Source organism: Protopterus annectens, chromosome 10.part0 (assembly GCF_019279795.1).
Source record: "Protopterus annectens isolate FY-2018-M chromosome 10.part0, PAN1.0, whole genome shotgun sequence".
NCBI classification, from domain to species: domain Eukaryota; kingdom Metazoa; phylum Chordata; order Ceratodontiformes; family Protopteridae; genus Protopterus; species Protopterus annectens.
In genome coordinates this window covers 1,786,919,108-1,786,942,845 of record NC_056744.1, presented here as the reverse complement: position 1 = coordinate 1,786,942,845, position 23,738 = coordinate 1,786,919,108, and the positions used below count along the sequence as shown (strand labels likewise).

Below are 23,738 nucleotides of genomic sequence, written 5' to 3'. Positions count from 1 at the left end.
TGAGAGAGATGTTTTAAAATAAAGATCAAAATTAGAAAAATAGAAATAAAGAATTTGCTTTGTGAAAAGTGAAACCTCAGCGAGCATTGACATTGGTTATGATTCAGCTATGACATACTAATGATGTCATAAAAGTGTGTGCGTGTGTGTGTGTGTGTGTGTGTGTGTGTGTGTGTGTCCTGAATTTTGCTAACATTGAGAGAACTCTTAGTCTATGCACTTTTGTTTAAGTCTGGAATCAGTCTGAATTATTTCATAGAAATCTGCATACATTTCACATAATAAATTGCACTTGGCTACTTCAAGTTATAGTTTTTTTGCTTCCCTCAGTAGAGTACTGTCAGCTATTAGATTGTATACAATTAACAACAAGAGGATGCGACTATGAATCTTTACTAGAAATTAAATATCTAAACTAGCAACTATTTTAAACTCTATACAAACACCAGGGATTAATAAAAGTTTGAAGAGACAAGATGAGATTTTTTAAGTAAACGCATGAGAAAAACCATGTGACTTTTTGGCTATATAATATGTTCCAAACTTTTTTTTTTTTTTTACTCAGATGAAATCTCTGGTAATTATGGGATTAATACATTTATGGCTTTTCTGCAATGTTTTGCCTTTTTGTTACACTTCACAGAAATTAGTACATCTGTTTTTTTTTTATTTTCATGTCCTTGTACGTTTAAGTAACGACCTTCATATATTCCTATCCCTGTTATGGCACAATGTGGTAAATGCTCATTTTTTAGGTTTCTTACCATTGCATATACAATTTATTCAATATATCTACTTCCATATAAATTTGTTTATGGCATAATTATTTTCATAATGCTTGTATTTTACTTTACACTTGCTTTCTAGTGCCCAATTCATGGCTAAAATCGGATCATTGTGAATCAGGCCACTACCCCTGGTCAGCAAACAAGTAAATATAAATACATACATACATACATACATACATACATACATACATAATGGCCCATAGTCATGGTTCGATTCCTTCTGTCTTCATTTGACTGCTGTGCAAATCTGAGGAAGTCACTTAATCAGACCATGCTCCCTTGAGTTTCCACTGAAAGTAGGTTTCAACCCCATTGGCAACTGCTTAACAAAATAAATAAATATAAAAAATAAATAAAGAACTTCTGCATGGTATGCTGATGATATTGCATGCCCATATCCTGGAAAGATAGATGGAAACATGTTACCCTGATTACCTTGCTGTTACTTGTACATGTGAGTTCTCTGGAGAGCCATTGCAGGCCCACACTGCTACACCCTCACCATCAGTTAAGCTGAAACATCACACAGGTGCCGAGTGACAGAAATCAACACAGACAGGTCTATCGTGTTACATTAACATGCATGCACTCCAAGCATGATAGTTTGTACATCTCTGAATTAAACATTTACTTTGAGCGCATATAAACAGTGTAGAAATGCAATGGCAAGCCAGGGAACTCACAGTTAAAGGTATGAGCAGAATGGGACTTTGTGCAAAACTCTAAAATAAGTGTTTCTGTTTATGGGTAAACTTTGCTCCTCATAACCCCTTACTTCTGCATTCTCACAACGATGCTGCTCTTAACTCAAAGATTGATCATTCTTACAGCATGACTATAAACACTGTTTTTCCTCTAATCTAGAAATCTTGGAGAACAATAAATAGAAATATTGTAAGTGTAAACACATTACTATAGTAAGCAGTGAGCAGTTGCATAAATGAGCAAACAACAACTTGAGCTGACCAGCTTAGCAAATAAAAAACTGAGTAAACACAGCTAGAGCAAGTCAAATTAATATGGCACAGGGAGTCGTAGGGGAGAAAAGCTAATTAAACAACCAGAATGAGATTTGATGATACACATTTTCATCTTTCTGTTTATCTCTCCCATTCTCTTCTGCCCTTCTCTGTATGTCTGTCTCTCTTTCTCGCTTGTTGCCCCACTATTCTTTTATGTTAAGCCAGGACTATTTATTGTTTGATGCCTTTATTTAAACTTTGTTATCTGGGAAGGTATACCTACTAATCTGACTTGCACAAATTTCAGAGACAGTCTAGGTTCATGGCCCAGACATTCATATCACAGTTATTGAGTATACAATAATGTATGAATATAACACAACAGACAAAATTCCGCAGATCTGGTTATACTAAACAAACACCAGGTTTAGGTTCATAGGTTCATAGGTTTATACTAGGCTATCTGCCCTAAGGCATTTATAAGCCTAGCCCAGAGTTTTGTGGCTTACGCCACCCCTTATGTTAAAAAATACTGTGCCCATTAGTTTGTTGTGCCTCTGTCCAGCAGTGACACAGAGATGATTCCCGAGGTAAACCTATGATCTCCCATCCACCGGTCAAGATTTCTCTTGAACAGAGCCAGCGAGGTGCTCTGCCTCACATGGACCGGGATTTTATTCCACAACATACGGAGTCTCTGGGTGACAAATCTATCCCTCCAGCATGTCCTATTTATATCCGTGCTAAGGTTTAAGTCGCTTGCTCTAGTGGATCTGGTAGATTTGGATTTTTTGAGGTGGAGCATGTCCATTAATTGCGGGTTTGACATGGCCTTGTATGTCAGGCACAGGTCACCTCTGAGCAGATGGTATGCGACTGAATAGAGCTGGAGTTTCTTCAGTCTGGCAGCATATGACAGATTTTGGAGTCCCTTTATCCTTTTGGTGAGGAACTTTTGGGGTCTCTCCAATTGCTGCAGGTGTCGGGTGAGATACATCCCGAATGGGGCATTGTACTCGATCATTGGTCTGATAAGTGAAGAGTACAGGGAACAATGACCTCACTTGATCTGGATGTGAATCCCTTCATGATCAGGTGGGCAATATAGAAGGTTTTTCTAACCACTTTAGCAATGTGAGTGTCAAAAGAAAGGCCACTGTCAACCTGGGTCCCCAGGTCCCTGATAACCTCTTCTGTGCTTAGTGGATTGCCACCTATATGGTAGCTTGGGGTTACCTTGTTTTTCCCGAAGGGTATGACTATACATTTTTTGGCATTTAACTTCAGGCCATGGCTCTGGCACCAGCTATCAGTTTCCGTGAGACCCCTCTGAAGGATATTTGTGTCCGATGTACTTTCCACTATGGCTCCCAGTTTGCAGTCATCTGCAAACTTTGTCAGCCATAGTCCTCCTATGTTTGCCTGTACTTCTGAGAAGTAGATGCCAAACAACAGGGGGCCAAGGACTGAGCCCTGTGGGACACCACTTGTGACCGGCTTGGAGTCTGACATGGCGCCAGCTACTCTAACCCTGTGGGTTCTGTCCTTTAGCCAGTTTGCAACCCATCTTGTGACATATGGGTTTACATTTAAGCTGTTAAGTTTCTCTATAATACCCGAGTGGGGTATTGTGTCAAAAGCTTTTGCAAGGTCAAGGTAGGCTGTATGGACTGCCTTTCCCTCATCAATGGCCTTGGTGACTGTTTCGAAGAAGTCGACCAAGTTCAAAAGGCATGATCTGCCCTTGACAAAGCCAAACTGGGTCAGGTCCAATGTCTGCAAGTCCCCTATGTCTTTGTTTATGAGTTCCATTATGATCCTCTCCATAGCTTTGCAGACCAGGCTTGTTAAGCTTATGGGGCGGTAATTACCAGGGTCCGTAGAGGCACTGCCTTTGTGAGTGGGACCACAGTTGCCGTATGCCACTCCTTGGGCACATATCCTGTGGTAAGGCTGAGATTAAACAGCTGCCTTATGTGCGGGTTTAGTTCCTCATTGAGTTCGTGTAGCACACAGCCGGGGACACCATCCGGTCCCATTGATGCTGTGTTTTTAGCTTTAGAGAGAGCAGCTTTCACCTGCGCATTGGAGATGTCTGGGAGGCAGCACTCCACTGGGATAGTTATCTCTCCTTCTGGGGGGGAGAGGGGGGTGAAGTTTGCACTGAACCTGTCTGCCAGTATGTTGGCAATGTCTGTGGGTTCAGTGATTTTTGTATCATTTTGGACTAATTCTGAGCATATCTGGGAGTTTCCACCCAGGTTTCTAACATAGCTGAAGAAGGCCTTATGATTGTCTTTTGAATCTATGGCAATTTTTCTCTCAAAGTTGGCCTTGGATGACTTTATGAGTGCTCGTATTTTTTTACTAATAATGATCAAAGGTGTCTTCTCTTTTATGGATTTTGCTCTATCATGTAACACCTTTCTCCTCTTATTGTAAAGTTTGTTTATGGCGGGGGTCCACCAGACTGGACTTTTGCCCTTGGTGGAAAGAGTCTTGGTTTTATTAGGGATTGCCTGATCCATGCAGTCCTGGAGGTGTTCGTAGAAGGCATTTGTAAGGGCTTTCGCAGCTTGGGTTGTGGTTTCCACTGGCTCGGGGGCCTTGAAGGATACCACACCAGGCTTGAGTAGTGTGAAGTTTGCTTTAGAGAAGGTTTTTCACTGTGGTCTTTTTTGTTTGGGGTGGGGGCGGGATGTGGATATCCAGTGAGATTAGTTTATGATCTGATCTCACCAATGAGGGATATACTTCCGGTGTGGAGCATTTTGTCCCCATGTTTGTGATGATGATGAGATCTAGTATATTTTCTCCTCTTGTGGGAACTGTGACTAGTTGTTCCATGGCATTTGAATTTATGAACTCCAGGAACCTTTGGGCTAGAAAGTTTGGGCTTGAGTAATGTTCCCAGTCTATATTCGGGTAGTTGAAGTCACCCAAAATAACGGTGTTTGGAGATACATTTATACCCTCCAGTGTCTTCAGGAAGGCTGTGTGGGGTTCCTGAGTTTGAGAGGGTGGCCTGTAGCATGCTACAAATTGTAGAGCAGTTTTGCCTATGGTTAATTGCACCTGGATGGTTTCCGATGCTTTGTGCATTGCCACCAACCTGGAGGTGTGGGTATCCTTGATGAATATGGATACACCCCCTCCTTTTGTGGTGTGGTCCGGGTTTTGGGGCCGGAACGCATGATATGAGGTAAAACCTGATAGTGCTGGGGTGCTCCCAGGAGCCTTGAACCAGGTTTCAGTCACAGCACAGACATCGATGTTCTCCATACTGAGAAGGGCCTCGAGTGCGTGCATTTTGAGATTTAGACTTCTGGCATTGAGCAGCATTACCCTTAGTTTCTTCCCATTTTTGTTTTCTAGGGTGGTAGGTTTAGAATTTGAGCCTTGCCTAAAAAAGTCACTATGGGGCTGGCAAGAGCCTTAGCCAATATCCGGAATCCCAGGGGTGACAGGTGCAAGCCGTCCCTTGCGAAGCAGCGTGGCTTGTCAAGCATGTCATCCCAGGCAGACAGACACTGGATACCCTTTGAATGACACCAGAAATTAAGCCAATTGTTAAAGCTGATCATCTTGTCTCTATGTTGTGGCATCATTCTTGGTGAAGGAAGGATGCTGCTCAGGGTCAGGGTCATACCTGCCTGGGCTACATAATCAGAGAGCTCCTCTATGTCTCTTTTCATGTAGTCCAGGGAGTGCGTCTCAGGTCGTTCACACCAGCATGGACAATGACTGTGTCATATTTGTACTTGCTGTGGAGTGACCAGTGCTTGTGTTATGTGGCGGATTCTAGCGCCCGATAGGCAGCTTACTGTGACCCTCTCCTTGTTCAGCCTGGTGAGTGGGACGTCAGTGTGTCTGACTATGGAGTCACCTATGACAAGTATGTTTGGTGTTGTATTTGGCCTTAAGGGCTGTGACTGCTTTGCACACTGATTTTGTGGTTTATGTGTTGCCTGTGGTGTGTCATGAGGTGGCGGTTGCTTGGGTGTCTGCTTTGGAGGCCTCTGCTGTTTAGGTAAATTTTTGCTCAGAGCCTCCGAGTATGTCTTTGTGTGTTTATGTGTTTGATTCATTGTTGTGATAGTTTTATGTGAGACTGGTTTTGTGGTGTGTGTAGTTGCCTTCTCCTCCTGTCTGGTCTTGCCAGTCCTGAGTTGAGAGAGCTCAGCCTCCAGTTTGGCTAAATAGCTGTATCTCTTGCAAGTATTTGTGTTATGTGGGAGGAGGAGATGGTTGTCTGTGTACATGAGGCAATTGTAACATTGCCTCAATATTCCCAGATTCACCAACTGGACAGGAGAGGACGCCAGCATCTGGCCCTTCGACATGCTAGAGAAATTAAGAAGTTAGGGGTGTAACTGAATAAGAGAGGACTTAGTAAGGAAGTGGGTACTCCTGGGGGGGGGTTTGCTAGTGAGGGACTTTGTATAATACAGAAGTGCTAAGCCTGAAAAGAAGATGCTTTTAAGACAAGTGCTGAGCTTTTTTTTTTTTTTTTTTTTTTTTTGGAGAAAAAAAAAAAGCTTTTTAGGAACAAGCGCTGCGCTTTTTAGTTAAGGGATATACTGTTTAGATTACTAGTAGAGCAGTTCTAAGGGAAAAAATGAAGAACAGACTTTATGGAGCCAGAAAAAGTTTAACCTTGTTAAACCAGCGCTGCCTGATGCTGCTCTAGTGGCAACTCCACGCTAAATCACGCTAAAGCGTGCTTGATAGCAGGGGCTGGAAAGAGCCAGGAATTGACCCAATACGGCCAATAAAACTACAGTTTCAAGTCAGTAACCACTCCCACGGGGGGCAGGGAAGCTGCTCAATGTTTTTCACTGCCACTGATCAACAGAGAGACGTTCCTTTAGCCCAAGCAAAAATGGCCTCACAGAAACTTACAAACAGTTCAAGAACAGCAAGCCTGTAACTGAACTTTTTTAAATCTCAGAAAAGTGGGAAAAAAAGCAAGATTTTTTTTGCACTGGTAACATTTATTCAGAGAAGCTGACAAAGAAAATCATAAGGTTTAGTTTAAAAAGTAAAGGTAAATAAGGAAACAAAATAGGCAATAGTAGGGGTTGCTATCATAGTTAAGATGTTCACCTTACATATACTAGGTACAGGGTTTGATTCTCACCTTAGGTAGCTTGGCTTAAGAAGGGCTCCTAGGCTCATTTGCCTAATAATCACCTATGAACAAATTGTATTCAGTAGTCACATCTACATGATTTATAGGATGTGAACCTAAAACATCTATTGTAGAAAGAGAGAACAGTGACTAAGGAATTGTATGACAGAGCTGGAAAGATGGGGTGAAAATGTTCAAATACTAGGATGGTGGTTAAGCAAAGAGTGTTATCAGCCTATCACAAGGGAATAAAAGAAGCTGTTTACTGAAATAGTGAATGTTGGAGATGCTTCTAGGATGTAATGAGAAGGAATTATGGGCCCTAGAATTAAAAAAAGAAGTGGTCAGTTGAGTGGATTTTATGTGGTCATCCTATTACTAAGATTTCATCGTTGTGATGTGCTGATATTTAGTTTCTTGCTTAATACAGGAAAGATTCCAGTTCCAGTGCTTTGAATAGAAAGTTGTCCAGTAATATGGTAACCCTATCTTTAACAAATAGATATTTAACTTTACTGGGACTGAACTGATTGTTTAATGTGGCTAATGTAATAAATCTACAAATACTGGTTGTAGTTTTTTGGGGTGAAGTTAATTCTTTTGTAAAACAGAAGCCTTTAAGGAGGCACAGTTAAAAGATGAAATAATAGCTGCTTGCCATAACATTCCATCTGTGCTGTCCATTTTCAATCTTCCTCAACAAATGGGTTCAGATCCTACCCTCGGATCCAACTTGGCCACTTTTTATAGCTCATGGCTACTGGAACTCTCAAGTTCCTCCCTTACCCACAATGCTCTACTCCCCAACATATCTCAGATTTGTTTGCTGGCCTTATAGCTTCATAGGAATATTAGAACACTAGTATGAGAAATCATTACCTGGAGCTCAGAAGAAGGAACGTCGGTTCCCTTATTACCTTCTCATTCTTCCAGAAGTCATAAACTAAAAGGTAAAGGGCTGGCAGAAGGGGAGTTGAGGAAGAATAGAAAAAGACAACACAGATAGAATGTTACAGTAAGTACATAACATCTTCATCTGATGTTGTTAATTTCCATTCATTCCTCAACAAGTGGAACAGAGTCCCCAGCTGCCTGAATCTCAGGCGGACTCTAAGGAAGGATATTCCTGAGCATTGTTGAGTCAAAGGCTGCTCTTCTCCTCAAAATCAGATCCAATTTGTAATAAGTAATAAAGGTATGAGGATTAGCCCAAGTTGAAGCCGCATAGATATGGTCCATACAAGACCTGTATAAAAATACTGATGAAGTTGCCATGGACCTGGGATTTTTTTTGTTTTATTTTGGCAAGGACAAGCCCAACTTGTTATAAACAAAGGATATGTAATCAGTCGACTATTTGTCTAAAGTTACTTTTGCAATTGGCTTGGCTAATTTCGATTCCGCAAAAGAAACAAACAATCTCTTTTTCTGAAATTCTTTGTCCTATGCAAATAGAAGCATAACTGTCTGTGAATGCCCAACAAATGTAACATGTATTCAACTTTGTTTTTGAAATTTGGAAAGAAAACTGGAAGATTAATGGACTGATTGATGACGGAGTCTGACACCACATTAGGAAGAAAGGAAGGGTTGATTTATAGTGCTGCTCTGTCTCTATACAATATTAAATAAGGAGGCTTTGAAGACAAGGCTTGAACCCCAGAACGTTTTTGAGCAGAGGTTATGGCTACCAAAAGTTAGTTTTCCAGGTTAAAAACTTTAGTTCACACTTTGCTGATGGTTCAAATGTAGATTGAGACAAAGCTTGTAAAACTAAATTTAAATCCCATGGCAGAGCTGGATATTTAAAAGGTAATCTCAGAAAAAGGGCACCCCTTATAAAGGCCTTACAAAGTTTTGAGGAAGTTAACGTGGAATTGTTAGTTCCTATATGAAAATTAGAAATGGCAGCTAATTGCACTTTAACAGTAGAGGAACTAGTCCCTTCATTAAAGATTGTAGCCAGAAATTCAAACTTAATGTATTGGAGCTGAGAAAGGGTCCATGTCTATTGTCCAAATAAAGGGGAACCAAATCTGACGAGGCCAATAAGGGGCAATGAGGATGACTTTGCTCTTCAACTGAGAGGCCTTCTGGAGAAATTGGAGGATTAAGGAGGGGGATATGCATACATGAGACCAGGAGGGCAATCGTGGAGGAGAGAGTCTCTCGGTGACTCCCCCAGTAAAGGGATCAGGAAAAGAACCTGCTGCATTTGTTATTGATGCAAAGAGGTCACAACAGGGTTGGCCCCATTTGTGGAATATCTTCTCCTCAACTGTCATATTGAGAGACCACTTGTGATGTAATAAAATGGACCTGCTCAACTTGTATGCTATCATGTTGGATTTCTCTGGAATAAGTGCTGCTATCAGAAATCAATTAAATGAGATCATCCATTGACACACTCCCAGAGTTTCTTGACACAAGGAGTAAGATTTGGTTCTTCCTTGTTTGTTCATGTACCATATTACTGACATATTCTCTGTTTGAATCACAAAAGTCCCAGAAGGGAGGGAGGCTTGAAAGGCCTGCAGTGCTAGGAGTACTGCTTTCATTTCCAGGTCATTGATATGCTTGTTGGCCTCTTCGAGGACCATGTGCCTTGGACTGTTTTTCACAAGATGTGTCCTCTCCACCCAGTTTGTAAAGTGTCCATGGTCACTATGACTTTGGGCTGAGGAAGAAAGAAGGGACCACCTTGTAATACCTCATCTGATAAATCCACCATGAGAGGTATCCTGATCTGGGTGGACATAGGCTGAAGCTGAACAGACCATTGAGTTGTTAAGGTCCATTTAAGAATTCTCATGTGGTGTCTTGCTAGCAGAACTAGAACTATCACAGCAGATATTGACACCAAGGATTGTAGAATCAATCGAGCTGATAAGAAGAATTCTGAATTATCTTTTTGACATGAAATTGAATAGTTTGTACCCTTAGTAAGAAGAAGGGAGGCTGTCATTGACACTGTGTTGAACAAGGCCCCTATGGACTGTAATGTTTGAGATGGTTCTAATTAAGGTTTGTTGTGGTTGATGGTAATTCCTAGATGATAGAAAAGCTAGAGTACATATTCTCATGCTTTTATCAGAAGATGCCTGGTCACAGCAGTTATGAACCAGTCACTCAAGTATGGAAACACCTAGAATCCCTGCAGTCTCAAGTGAGCTGTTAGTACTGACATACATTTGGTGAACACCCTGGGGGCTGTGGTGAGGCTAAAGGGCAGTGCTCTGAACTGGTAATGACTGTCTCCCAGACAGAGACATAGGTATCTCCTGGATCATCTGTTCATTTTTATGTGATAGTATGCATCCTGAACATCTACTGAGCACATCCAGTCGTCATTGTGCAGGAAAGGCAAAATGGACTGAAATGTGACAATCCAGAACTTTGTATACTGAACCAATTTGTTCAGATTGCTGAGATCCAAAATTGGTCTACAGTCTCCTATTTTCTTTGGCACTAAAAAGAATCTTGAGTAAGTTCTGGATTTTATCTGGTCTGGGAGGACCTTTTGGATGACTCTTTTTTCTAGCAGCTTTTTTATTTCTAGAGCTACTGCTTTCCTCTGACTGGGTTAGGAAAAAGTGAATTATATAACCTTTGGAAATAATCCTCTGCACCCATGTATCTTTTGTAATGTCTAGCCAGGATCTGCAAGGTACAAGGATAGATGACACCTGACTGCCTACAGAGGTGGACAATCTGGCCTCCTTTCAGGAGCACTGGTTAGGTCTGTCAGAGAAGGAATCTCTAGACCCCTGGTTCTGCAGGCCTCCTCTGCCACACAGGAGGCATCTTCCATTAGAGTTCTCCTCTCTGCCCCTGGGGGAACTATCTTCATGTGGATCTTGGAAAGGACCCTGGGACTTTCTGAACCACAATTTTGACCACCACATTGATTCCTAGAGAAGGTTTTCTGAAGGGTTGAAAAACATACGCCCACTGCAGACAGGATCTAACCATCTTGCCCACACCTGAAGAGTGTGCCCTTTACCCTTGGGCCAAGCAAAGAACTTCTGTCAAAGGGGGCAATGATGAAGGAGAACTTGAGGTGCTCCTCAAAATCACACAAGTGCATCCAGGCATGCCTCCTAATGGCAATGCCTGAACCCATCACCCTTGAGGTACCTTCTGCTTGATGTGAATTGAACCTCATGGATGAATTAATGATCGAGTGTAGGGTAGCCAACTTTTAGGCAGTAGAGTTCTGTGCCTTGGAAGTGCTGGTTCCAGAGAGGGATTTGGAGAGTTCTTTAATCAAATCCCTCTGCAATCTAGTGAAGTGTGCCAAATAATTCCAGAACTGGAGTGCACAACTCACAAGCATATACACGCTTCCTAAATCTGTCCAACTCACTGGACTCCCTGTTAGGGGAATGGACAGATGAACTCTGTTCCACAAGTGTTTTCTTTGTGTGCACCACTATGACCATGGCATCTACTGGTACTCCCTTGCTCCAAAACTCTCTTGCTTTTCGTGGTGCCAGACTCCTTTCTGGTCTCTTGAGGATCAGCTCAACAGAGTCATGTTCCATTCACACCCACCAAATCAATTAATAAATCAATCAAATCCATCCATCAAATCAATGAGCTCATTGGCAGGCAGTCACCCAGGAGGTAGATGGGCCAGACCCAAAGGCTTCCAGGAATGTGAGTTCCTCTTGGGAAGGGTTATCGGTAGACCAACCACCCCTTTGAGGATTTCCAGGATGTTTCCAAAGGAAACATCATCAGATGGTGATCTTTGGGACCCTTCTCCCTCATTAAAATTGGTACCTTCAGTGACTGACTCTTGAGGAAAGTATAAGTGTCTCCTCTTGCACTTTTTCTTCCTAGGGACTTCTTCGGTGGGATGTTCCAAAGAAGTATCGGAAGAAATAAGTATACCCTGCCATGTAGCTTGAGGACTATGGACTGACTGTCCCTGTGGAGTAGAGTGATGAGGCTCAAGGCACAAAGACATATGGGACCTTGAGGGCAGATCTGAGGGGAGGTGGAATCATCCATCTGCCAGAAGCAAAAGAAGGAAGGAGGCCAATGAAGCCAAGAAGATATGCTTCCAGACCATTGTCTCCCTCTGACCCAAAGATACTCCACCTGAGGCAGAAGTTGGGGCAGCACTGTCCAATGTCAAGGCTCCGAGAGGCAAAGATGGCTCCGAAAACTTCAGAGTCATCTCTACCACCCTAAATCCAACAACGACACTTTAACTCTGAGAGACATCCAGCTCCAACATGCTCTGAGATGATGTACTTAGAGACTGTATCAGAAGATATGATGATCTTTGGATCCAACACAGACAATCCTGCTAGACTCAGATCGAAGGGCTGCAAACCACTGGTTGGATTGGAGAAGGAGCCAAATTGGGTGGTGTAGTACTTGTAAAAGTCTCCAGATCCAAAGGGGTAGGAGCCAGAAGAACTCCCATCTGTATCTGTGCTGAAAGAAATTTCCTCATTATCCTATCCACATCAGCTTCTGTCAGGCTCCTGGAAGAACAAGAGGGTGAGGCCACTGAAGGGGACCTGGAATGTTGGCATCTCTCCAAAAAGGGATGGCACTTGGTAAGGGACTGGGTCCAAAGAGGAAGCATACCTAGTCTGAGGTAAGTGTTTTGGATCTGAGGCTATTGAATCCGATGAAGCAGATTAGACATCCAATGCCGACAGATCCAAAGATTATCCTTTAGATCCAACCTCTTTGAAACTTTGTGAGCAGACTCCATCCTCAAATCCGACAGTCTTTTCTGTGCTCTTTTTTGTCAGACTTGGGGGGTTAAGCTCCAGATAGTGATTTTGAGAAGGTCGTGGGGAGAAGACCTTTCAGAATGAGTTTATTCTTGCAGTCTACCAAAGCACTGGGGTTAAATGCTTTGCAGATCTCACAGTCTACTTTTAAATGAGGAGGGCCCAAGCAATAGACACACAAATTGGGTGCATCAGAAAGTAGAATCTTGTGAACACACTGCTTACACTTCTTAAAGCCTGAAGGCTTTTCGGCCATCTTAACAAGATAGCTAATATAGATTAAAAAAGAAAAGTTTTTCAAAGAAAGAAAGAAAGGGGAGAAGAAATTACCAACTATAGTAATTGAGAGAAGGAGAAAGGAAAATACCAACAATGGTAGTTTAGAAATGCAGTAAAATTGTGTAGGATAAAGGGGGATAAATACAATGTAATCTGCACAAGGCAAAGACAGAAATATATCTGGTAACTATCGTACTGATAACATACCCCTTAGAGCTGACCCAGTAGTCAGGGACTTAGGGACACACATTTATTTATTTAATTATTGACATTTGTTTACTGGGAAAGTCCACTTGGCCATGCTAGCCCATTTTCAGTGGAGGCCCGTAGAGAAAAGCTCCACAGTACCAGTTAGAAATGACAACAAATTTCAGCATTGCTCACAGTAACAAGTATCAATGAGACAGAGATACAGCCTGTCAATCTACATAAGAACTCATAGACTGGACAACAAAAGGAAAAGAAATGAACAAAAACAGGAACATAAAAGTTTCCCAAACTACTATTTACATAGCAGTACACTATGGTGTCAATAACATTAGTTTTGACTAGAGAAGTATAGATACATAGATAGTAATCTAGCCTTTGACCATCACGTGTCTACAGTGGTGAGGAAACTATGGCACCTAAGTCCAAGGAAGTCATTGTTCCACTGTATTCAGCATTCATCAGACCTATCATTGAGTACAATGTCCCCTTTGGTATGTACCTAACCAGGCATATCCAACAATTGGAACGTCCACACAGGTTCCTCACTAAAAGAATACACAACATAAGTAATATGTCCTATGCAGACCACCTCAAGGTATTATCCCTGTATTCTGTCTCCTACAGGCTTTCAGGGGAGATCTATGCATGGCATACAGGGCATTGTCAGACCCCAGTCTGATGCACCTCCTGTATATCCACAAAACAAACAGCACCAGAATTAACTGTTCTAAAGACTTAAACCTTGCCTGCGATATAAATAGGACCTGCTGGAGAGACAGGTATGTTTTCCAGAGATTACTCCATCTCTGGAACAGGCTCCCCATCCATGTGAAGCAGAGTTCCTCCCTAACCCAATTCAAGTGCAACCTGGATAATCGAATGGGGAACAGGGAATTCATCCCTGGTTTGGCACCTATGTCTTTAATGGACACCGCCAACATGTAAATGGTTCTTCTCCCAGGCCCAAGCTTGTAAATGTTTCAACTCCCAAGCCCCTGCTTACACTTATCAAGGGTATCAGAACTTGTCAAAGATATGGAATGCATGACTAGGCTTAAAAAGGCCCTTGTAGTCATTAGCATAGTAAACACCTATGAACCTATGAACAAGTAATTAAGGCACTTAACTTGACTAACACTCAAGAGCTCAGGGCAGCCACGTCCATACGCGAAGGCAGCAAACAAGATCTGAGATATGTTAGGGCCTAGAGTATTATGGGTAAGGGAGGAGCTTGAGAGTTGCAGTAGGCATGGGCTGTAAAAAGCGGCTGAATCAGATCCAAGGGTTGGATCTGAACCCATTTGTTAAGGAATGAATGAAAATTGACATCAGTCAAGTTGTTACATATTGCTCCTTGTGAAAATTTAAAACCAGTCAAGAGGAAGCACATTGACTAGAACATTACAGAACATGCACTTTCTTACTCAAATATATGTTTTACCTCTTGACATTTTTTTTAATTGTAGGTCAGCTATGGTGCAACTCTTTCTCTCCTTAATGACAAAACCCAGTTTCCTTCATTTGTAAGGACCGCTCCAAATGACAATATCCTGTCTTCTGGTTTGGCACACTTGATACTACATTTTGGCTGGACCTGGGTTGGGGTCCTAGCAGCAGATAACGATTATGGCAGACAAGGAAGTGACAGAATTATTAAGGAACTCAGGAGCAACGGTGCTTGTCTTGCATTATTTGAAACCCTACCACTACACAGCTCAGATATGCACACCCTCAAAGTTGCAGACAAAATCATATCTTCAACAACCACAGTTATACTGGCTTATTCTACTCAGCAGGAATTGTCCTCACTAATGGTGGAAGTAACCAGAAAAAGGATAACAGGAAAGGTCTGGCTGGCACCTGATGGCTGGTCTACCAGTTTAGACTTATTTCCAATGGAAGTTTGGAAAACACTGAATGGCTCTTTAGGATTAGCATATCATAAAGGACAAATATCAGGATTTACAGAGTTTGTTTATAACATTCACCCTTCTCAAGCCTCTCCAGATGATATTTTCATCATAACCTTTTGGGAAGAAGCATTTGGTTGCAGATGGCGAAACGTCACTTACAGACAAAATACTGATTCCACAAAAGCACAGAATGATATTCGCACTTGTACTGGTGAAGAAAAAATTGAAAATCTAAAACCGTCAGTGCTGGATGTGTTCAACCTTCGATTTGTGTACAACCTGTACAATTCTGTCCATGCAGTGGCGCACGCATTACATGACCTCATCACATGCAGACCAAACAAAAGCCCATTCATTAATAACACCTGTCCAGGTGTTGAGAGTTTTCAGCCTTGGCAAGTAAGTAAAGCATGTGCCATTTTTTTTATCTTTATTTAAAATTAAGTGGTAAAAAACTTTTCTGATGCATATTGATCTTTTTTTATTTTTTATGAAATGAAGATGAACAAAAGGAGTGATTAGTTGATTGAATGACTGAGTGTTTTGTTTATTTATTTTTTCATTATTTTTTGGCTGGCAAATAGCATAGTGTAGTAAGGCCGTACATTGTTAACGGGCTGCTTCCTATAGTCTACAGTTTGATTCCTTCAGCATTCGTTTTCCACCAAGTTGCTTAACCAGACAGTTCTGTGAAAAGGGACATTTGTGTCCAGTGGGCTTATTCAGTAAACAAATAAAAATAAAACCAAATAGTTAAAAAATAAAAATCATTTTTATTACCGATTAAAAAACAGTGATAATAAAATTAGCAAGCATGCACAAGTTTTGTACCTATTTTAGGGTTCCTATTTTTTTATTTCAGAAAATGTACAGAGGAACATTAGAGGTGGAAGTTCAGAGGATCACCTTGAAAACCATGAAATAGTTTAGCAGTCTAAATTAAATTGCAGGTTAATATCTGGATTTAATGATCATACTTCTGTCACTAGTGTTCTGAAACCACATTCAGCTAAGTTACAACAATTGTAATAACTGTTGTATTTTATATGTCAAATTTATCAGCCTGATTTTCTTTTTTGGTTATTTATATTAAGCAATATTATTACCTTGGTCTGCTGTTGCATTTTTTGTCATGCAGCTGTTATGTTTCATTATTTGAATGGTGACATAAAATGGAAGCTTTTTCTTACATTTTCTGAAGAAGTCCACTTTCATTTTTATTTAAATGACAAATTACTGCATTCAGTGGGTGTCATTTGATGTTGTGTTCTTAGTGGCTGTCTTGAGTGTGCATGTGGGGGGGGGGTGAGAAATTCTGCAATCTTAACTAGTTATATGATCTTTAAAAATGTTTCCACAATTAGTAAATATTGGAAGACAACCGCCTCTACACAAACCGCTTTCCACCCAGTAAAACTAATGTGGTTTGGAAAATTAAAGACTATTTCTGCAAAGATCTATACGCTGGTATTCAAGCAGGTAGCTTGGACCAAAAAAATAACTAATATTTTCTCAGGAAACCAATATGCCTGCATTCGCTAATTTTTTTATATTTAAATTCAAGTTGCTGCCTTAACAGGGAAAGGGAGTCCATTTTCAATTCTGAATAGCTGGTCTTGACATACCAGTTTTTGTCCAGCCAGTTTTTTGAACAATTTCCTGAATAAAATAGTAGGTGCGCAATATTGTCACCAGTGCAAACAAGTGACATGGATAGGAAGAAAAACCCTGAATCACAATCAGTGCTAATGCAACAACAGTTGTTACACAAGAGTATATATATCTCATTGTGTATAGAGTTCATCTTTTGGCACATCTGGATACAGTACACTTTGTCAAAAAAAGAGAGAGACAGTTTTGTTCCTGTTTGCATGCTAGCCTATCAGATTTCAGAGATAGGTACGTGTGCACACGTGTGTGTATGTGTGTGTGTGTGTGTGTGTGTGTGTGTGTGTGTGTGTGTGTGTGTGGTCTACAGTATGTGCAGGCTACATAAGAACTGTTTTAATGTGCTAACTTCATGTGTTCATATTCTTATGAATCATATAAGAACTATAACTGAATAATAGGTCCAATTCTAAAACCACGTACTTCATGCCGGTCAGATGTAGTCAAGCCTACAGTCTGTGACAAAGTTTAGTTTTGTCAGTATATCTCTGTGACTGAAAAGACAAGAAAAGTCAAGACAGAATCAAAACTTGATCAATAATCAACTCTGTTTTACTGATTTTATTGTTAGAAGCATTATGCTGAACTATATTCTAACCAAATAAAAATTTCCAAGCACTAAATGGCTCCATTAGACCCAGTAATAAAGTCCTATTTATGGCCTAAATGAACCAGAGTCAACTGGCGACCTGGTCACTTGAGGAGTGAAAAGGGGAGACTGGAAGCGAACAGCTGATACTGTCTTGTCCCTTGTGGGCCCAGATATAGCTCATCCTACTGCTATACTGACACCTAGTGGTGACCAAGTGGAGCTGCAGGCAGCCAAGTGTGCCAGATTTAGTGTGTGCATGAAATCTCTGACCAGCATTGCAAACCCTGCTTTGGCAATGCATACTTAAAGCTATTACAGGGAGGGCTAAGAGGAGAAAAAAAAATCCAGAGACGTGTAGGGATGATTTAATCTCAGCTGACCATTCCTTTCCTTGTAATGGGCAAAACAGACATGCAATCATAGGATCATAGGAGGTTACTAGGCTAATGGCCCTGGGGTCTTACAAGCCTAGCAAAGAGTTTATCCCCAAAAAAGAAACCTCAGTCAGTATCTGTCGCCTCTTTCAATGAGGGCCACAAGTGGAACCCCTGGAACAAATTTGTGGTTTCCCATCCACTCATCAAGGTTGCGCTTGAAGAGGGTCAGCGAGGTACTCTCTTTGATATATATGGGAAGTCTATTCCAGAGACGGAGCAGTGTCTGTGAGACAAACCTGTCTCTCCACCAGGTTTTATAGATGTCACATATTAGATTTAGGCATATTGAGGGAGTAATGTTCAAGGAGTTAGACTTACGGATATGGAGCATCTTTAGTAGGGCAGGGTTCGACATCACCTTATAGGTGAGACACTGATCACCTCTGAGCAATCTGTACGATACTAAGTAGAGTGATAATGATTTGAGCCTGTCCGCATAGGACAAGTGTTGGAGGCCATGGATTCTCTTTGTGAGGTGTTTCTGTGGCCTTTCCTGTTGGTGCAGTTGTTTGGAGAAGTTCATACCAAATGGGGCATTATACTCAATTACTGGCCTAATGAGGAAGGCGTACAGAGAGGTATTAACCTCCTTTTTTCTGGATGCAATCCCTTTACTTATGAGATGAACCAAGTAAAAGGCTTTTCTGGCCACTGCTGCTGCATGATGATCAAATGTGAGATTGTTGTCTACCTGAGTACCTAGGTTTCTCACCACAGGTTGTGTGCTTAGGGGGTTGCTGCTGATGTGGTAATTAGTAGGGGCTGTGTTTTTGCTGAATGGTATGATAATACATTTTATAAGGCCATGACTTTGGCACCAGTCATTTGATGCTGTGAGACCCTCTTGCAGTATGTTAGCATCATTTGTTGAGTCAGTGACAGCACCCAACTTGCAGTCATCCACAAACTTGGTCAGCCACAGGCCTTTTGTCTTTGCCTGAACCTCTGAGATGTAGATGCCAAGCAATAGGGGTCCCAGAACAGATCCCTGGGGAACACCACTAGTGACAGGTCTGCAGTCAGAGGTGAAGGCACCTATTTTGACTTTGTGGGTCCTATCAGTGAGCCAGTTGGCCACCTACCTGATGAGATAGGAATTTAAGCCAAGTTGTGTTAACTTTTCGATGATGAACTTTTTCAATGAGGGAATGAATGGGCCATTTGGTTTGCAGAAAGGAGGCTGATGGTTATCAGGGAAACTGGCAAGAAAAAGATAAAAACATGATCCACCAGTAACATCTCTCTCTCTACATGCAATTGAAAACTCCCATCTTTTAGTAATTTTGACGGTTTTCTGTTTTGTGAGCATAATAGTACTTGAGATGTGCCAGTTTCTTAGTGCTTATTGCATTCAGACACACATGGTCTTTGTTGTCAAATCTGCATATTTTACTTAGCAGCAGCTTAAATATAAAAAGTAGATAGTGTGTCATGAAATCAAAGCTTGTTTTCTGCTGTTCGGTAACTACACCACTTCAACCCCTGCATTCCTTAAGAAATAACACACTTTCCACATGGACCAAATGTTATGAATTGTTTTTATTTTGTGAGTACAATGTTACATAATAAAATAACTTTTGTTTGTTTAATATTGTAAAGAGTGAAAAATGTAAATAAAAAATTTACAACACCTTACTTTTGAAAAGGATTTTTTGGGCAACTATCTTGTTACTAGCTGGATAAGCAAACATTTCATTGCATTGTGTGAACATAACCACTGTCTTTTAAAACAATTTTTACTCTGATAACAGAAATGACTAAAAGTTGCTGATGTGTTAGTATTGTGAAGTTTTCTCCTTTTCTGTCTGCCTGTCCATTTGTCAATAATGTCACGCAGGTGCAAAAGTTAGAAACAGGTTTCACAGGGAGATCGTGCCCATATGGATCACTATGGTCATACTATACTTTATGTAACACTGCAAAAGTTTAATTTTCAAAAAGGTTAATTATGGTTATCAGTACTCCTTTTACATTATTTATAGCAAGGGATAGGCTTTATCCCACTGAGCCAGGGACCATTTGAATGGAGGACCTGGCAAGAAATGCTTATCAGGTACACTTATTGACAATACAATTCACGATAATATATGCATGATTTCATTATACAGTTAATTTCACTACAGTAAAGTCACAGAAATTAATAACAACGTGCAATTTAGTTTTGGTAAATTATTTTAGTTAGCTAGTTAGTTAGTTTGTTTGTTGGTTTAGTGGGGTAGTGCATTCATCACAATGGACCATTCTCAGGCACAGCCTGTAACTGTGAGCTGTGAGTTCTAGAGTCACAGATGGGGTTATGATCTTCCCTGTCATGAGTTCAGATGTTACTTGGGGTCAATGTCTATCTCCACTCATTCTTACCTATGGTAGACTCTAAACATCTCTGTACTATAGTTCACACAAATATGGTTTCCAGTTATATTCCACCCTCTCAAAAAAAAACACGCTCCTGTTGTTTTCCACACATTACAATGCAAGCTCCCATTCTTATCTCCACAGTTCTACGGGTTCATCATCATTCAAGTGCATATGTGTCAAGGGTGTATATACACACACACACACACACGCACGCACGCACACACACACACACACACACACACACACACACACACACACACACACACACACGCACACACGCATGCACGCACACATGCACGCACACACACGCGCGTGCGCATATTTATTACATTTCCTACTAGATTTTGATTGCTACTGTATTAGGCATTTGAAAAATATCTAAAAAAACTATGTCCCTACAACAACATCAAGGGCTATAACAGGAATCCATAATATTACAAAAAATGCACTGCTTTTCTTGTAAATCCAACCAGTGAATTCTGAAACTTGCTGTTATAGAAATTATGTATTTTGCAGGGTAGCCCCATGGAACCCCCACATCCCTGTTGACAATATTACTAATTCAGAAGTCACTGTACCTTAGAGAGAGGAAATACTCAGCTGCCCTTTGAGACCTCATGTGTATATATTCTTACCCGTCCGCTTATGTTTCACCATTCTGCGGGTGAATATATTCTTACCCGTCCACTTATGTTTCACCATTCTGTGGGTGTATATATTCCCATTTGCTTATGTTTCAGCATTCTGTGGGATCACCATTATGGGGGTTTCATTTGCTGTTCTTGATACATTGAAGAAATCTATGAAATCTTAGGTGTCATGAATTTTGGACAGTTACTAATAGACTACAGCAATAAATGCTGCTTCTATTTAAACGAAACAAGATTTTTTAAAGAAAAGCACATTTTACTCATTGCGTTTCTTTATGTTGTTATATGTTAAGCTCACCAACATTCTACATACAGGTTTGTCTTTTCATGTACACAAGAATATCACATAAATATTTGAAAACATATAATGTTCCTAAAATAGCCCACCAGTGTGCAGTCTCCCCTGAGAAATGACCATCACAATACATTCTTCGTACTAGCTCCCTCTGCACCCCCATCCTGTAAAATTCTAATACCCCTCTCCACTCACTCGTCTCCGAATGTTACCATTCATTACCTTTCTTTCTCAAAAGTCTCTTATCTTGAAGGAAAATGCATTTTTAAATATTCTTTGCACGTCCTTTTCACCTTACCATCTAACCTATCCTACCAATACATTGAACTGTTTATTCTCCCCTCCCCCTGCCATCCTGGCTTGTTGTACCTGTTGCCAGGGGAATGAGAGCTGAGTGGTGATTGGTTGCCAGTGGAATTAGAGCTGAATGGTGGTTGGTTAACAGTGGAATGAGAGCTGATTGGTGATTGATTGCCAATGGAATGAGTGGTGATTGGCAATCATTCTGAACAGAGCAGTTTTGTTGTTATAATCACCTAACTTCTTCTTTGTGCATCTTGGCAACTCTTTCAGGGTGTGGCCTGCACTGGAAGTAATAGGGAGACTTAATTTACTCACACAAGGGTGGTGCCTGTAGCCCTGCCCTCTGGGAATCTGACCCTGTAAGCTAAGTTCACCAATCATCAGTGCATTCTCAAAACACAAACAACCCGCCCTCCCTCTGAGGTAAGTCTACAACTTCTACAACCTCTACTTATTTCCCAGCACCCCTCCCCATTTGAAAACTCCATCATTCCCTAGGTTAGTAACTGAAACCAGGTCACAGAGCTTCTAATAAGGACTCCATTCCTCTCTAGCATAGATATGGCAGGATACATAGTTTTTCATGTATAGATAGGTATACAGAAACAGATGGAGAGGAAGAGAGAGGGAGACCTTCTTGTACAGTAAGATCAGTGCATAGTGCAGTGCAAAATGCAGTGATAATGCAGTGCTGTAAACACTGCTCCATGTGCCTCATTGCCAGCTACAAGGTGCCCTTAGAAAGAGCTTGTGAATTTATACTGAAAAAGTGGAGCTACACAATATAGCAAATAACACTACAGATGTAAAAAAACTGCCTGCGATGTTTAATGTAATGGGTGCCTGAACCGATAGACAGCTGTGTACTTTGCTATTGATAGAAAGGGTGCTTGTAAATGTATAATTGTTTTCTTTGAAAATGCAATGCATCTGCCTGTTTTATTCTTACAAGGAGTATTAGAAGCAAAGATGTATTCAACATTTAGAAGCAGGTGACATAAACTAAAAGACTTAGAAGGCAGTTTTTGTACAGGTTGTACACTGAACACCCTTGAAAATGACACTGCAAGAACTGCTTAAGAAAACCATTTGTGCTAAAAGGAATGTTTGTGCTATCTGATATGTAACAAAAAAGGCACATGACAAAGAGGATAGTGTTTGGACTGTACAGAAATAAGATGGTAAGGACTGAGCTTATGATGTGCTTTAGACCATCAGAAGTATTTCCTCACTATTTTAAAATAGTACATAAGCAGCTAGGATTATGTTATTTCAGGAAGTTTTGGATAAGGCAATTTAATTCCGAACTTTTGTAACCTTAGTAACTGTTTGCACCACCACAGCTCTCTCTGAAACCTATAAAAGAGTGTCTGTAAGGTTACGTATTATCACAACCAGATTGGGAACCCAGCATAATTCCCAATGTTATTGTGAAACGTGTGTATTATAAAGTAAAAAGGGTGTGTGAACTCCAAATCACTACTGTATTACCTTGTCTGTGAAACAGGCATTGGAATAGTTGTCAAATTTGTCTTCCTGGGGACCGTCCTTTAGCACCACAACTTAATACAAAATTAAATGAACAGGGCAGATGAAAAAATGCAGCAGTTATTACATTAACAAGCACAGATTCTTCCACAGTCAAAAAGAGTCGGGATTGTGTTTACTCTGATTGAATAGTCCTATGTGAAAACCGATTACCACCAATACACAAGTCATTGCAACACATAAAACAACACATGGATTCGACCCTGTCTTGAGGTGAAACCTGTTAGGCAGACTCACTGTGCTGTAAAAAAAAAAAATACATAAACTCAGAGCAAAATAAAACAGTTAAAAATGCACATGTAAATAACCACATTAATGAGAAGCCTGAATACCTGCTGTTATTGGCTAGCTGCTACTGTATGCCTTAACCAATTCTTGCATTCAGTTATGGCAGTAAAGGACGTAACCCCAAAGAGAAATTTGGCCGTTACTCCTTTCCCTGTCGCAGAACTGATATGATACAAAAGTAATTTGGACTTTACACACCCTTGCCAGTGCAGGACAAACTACTTTCGCCCTAACATTAGGAATTATGGTGACTTCACAATCTAGTTGCGATCATAGGATCATAGGAGGTTACTAGGCTAATAGCCCTGGGGCTCTTACAAGCCTAGCCAAGATTTATCCCCAAAAATAAACCTCAGTCAGCACCTGTCCACCCTGTCAGTGACAGACACAGGTGGAACCCCTGGGACGAATTTGTGATTTCCCATCCACTCATCAAGGTTACGCTTGAAGAGGGTCAGTGAGATGCTCTGTTTGACGTGTATGGGAAGTATATTCCAGAGATGGGGCAGCCTCTGGGAGACAAACCTGTCTCTCCAGCAGGTTTTGTTAATGTCACATAT

General features: G+C 40.9%; 1 protein-coding gene across 1 annotated transcript in view; it reads left to right on the top strand.

The window, feature by feature from the left end:
- LOC122814500 (extracellular calcium-sensing receptor-like) overlaps positions 1–23,738 on the top strand; it is a 109,785-nt gene that overhangs the window by 5,108 nt on the left and 80,939 nt on the right. Inside the window, exon 2 of the mRNA XM_044087075.1 lies at positions 14,593–15,438. Within this exon, the coding sequence (XP_043943010.1) occupies positions 14,593–15,438 (846 nt within the window). The remainder of the gene's footprint in view (positions 1–14,592; positions 15,439–23,738) is intronic.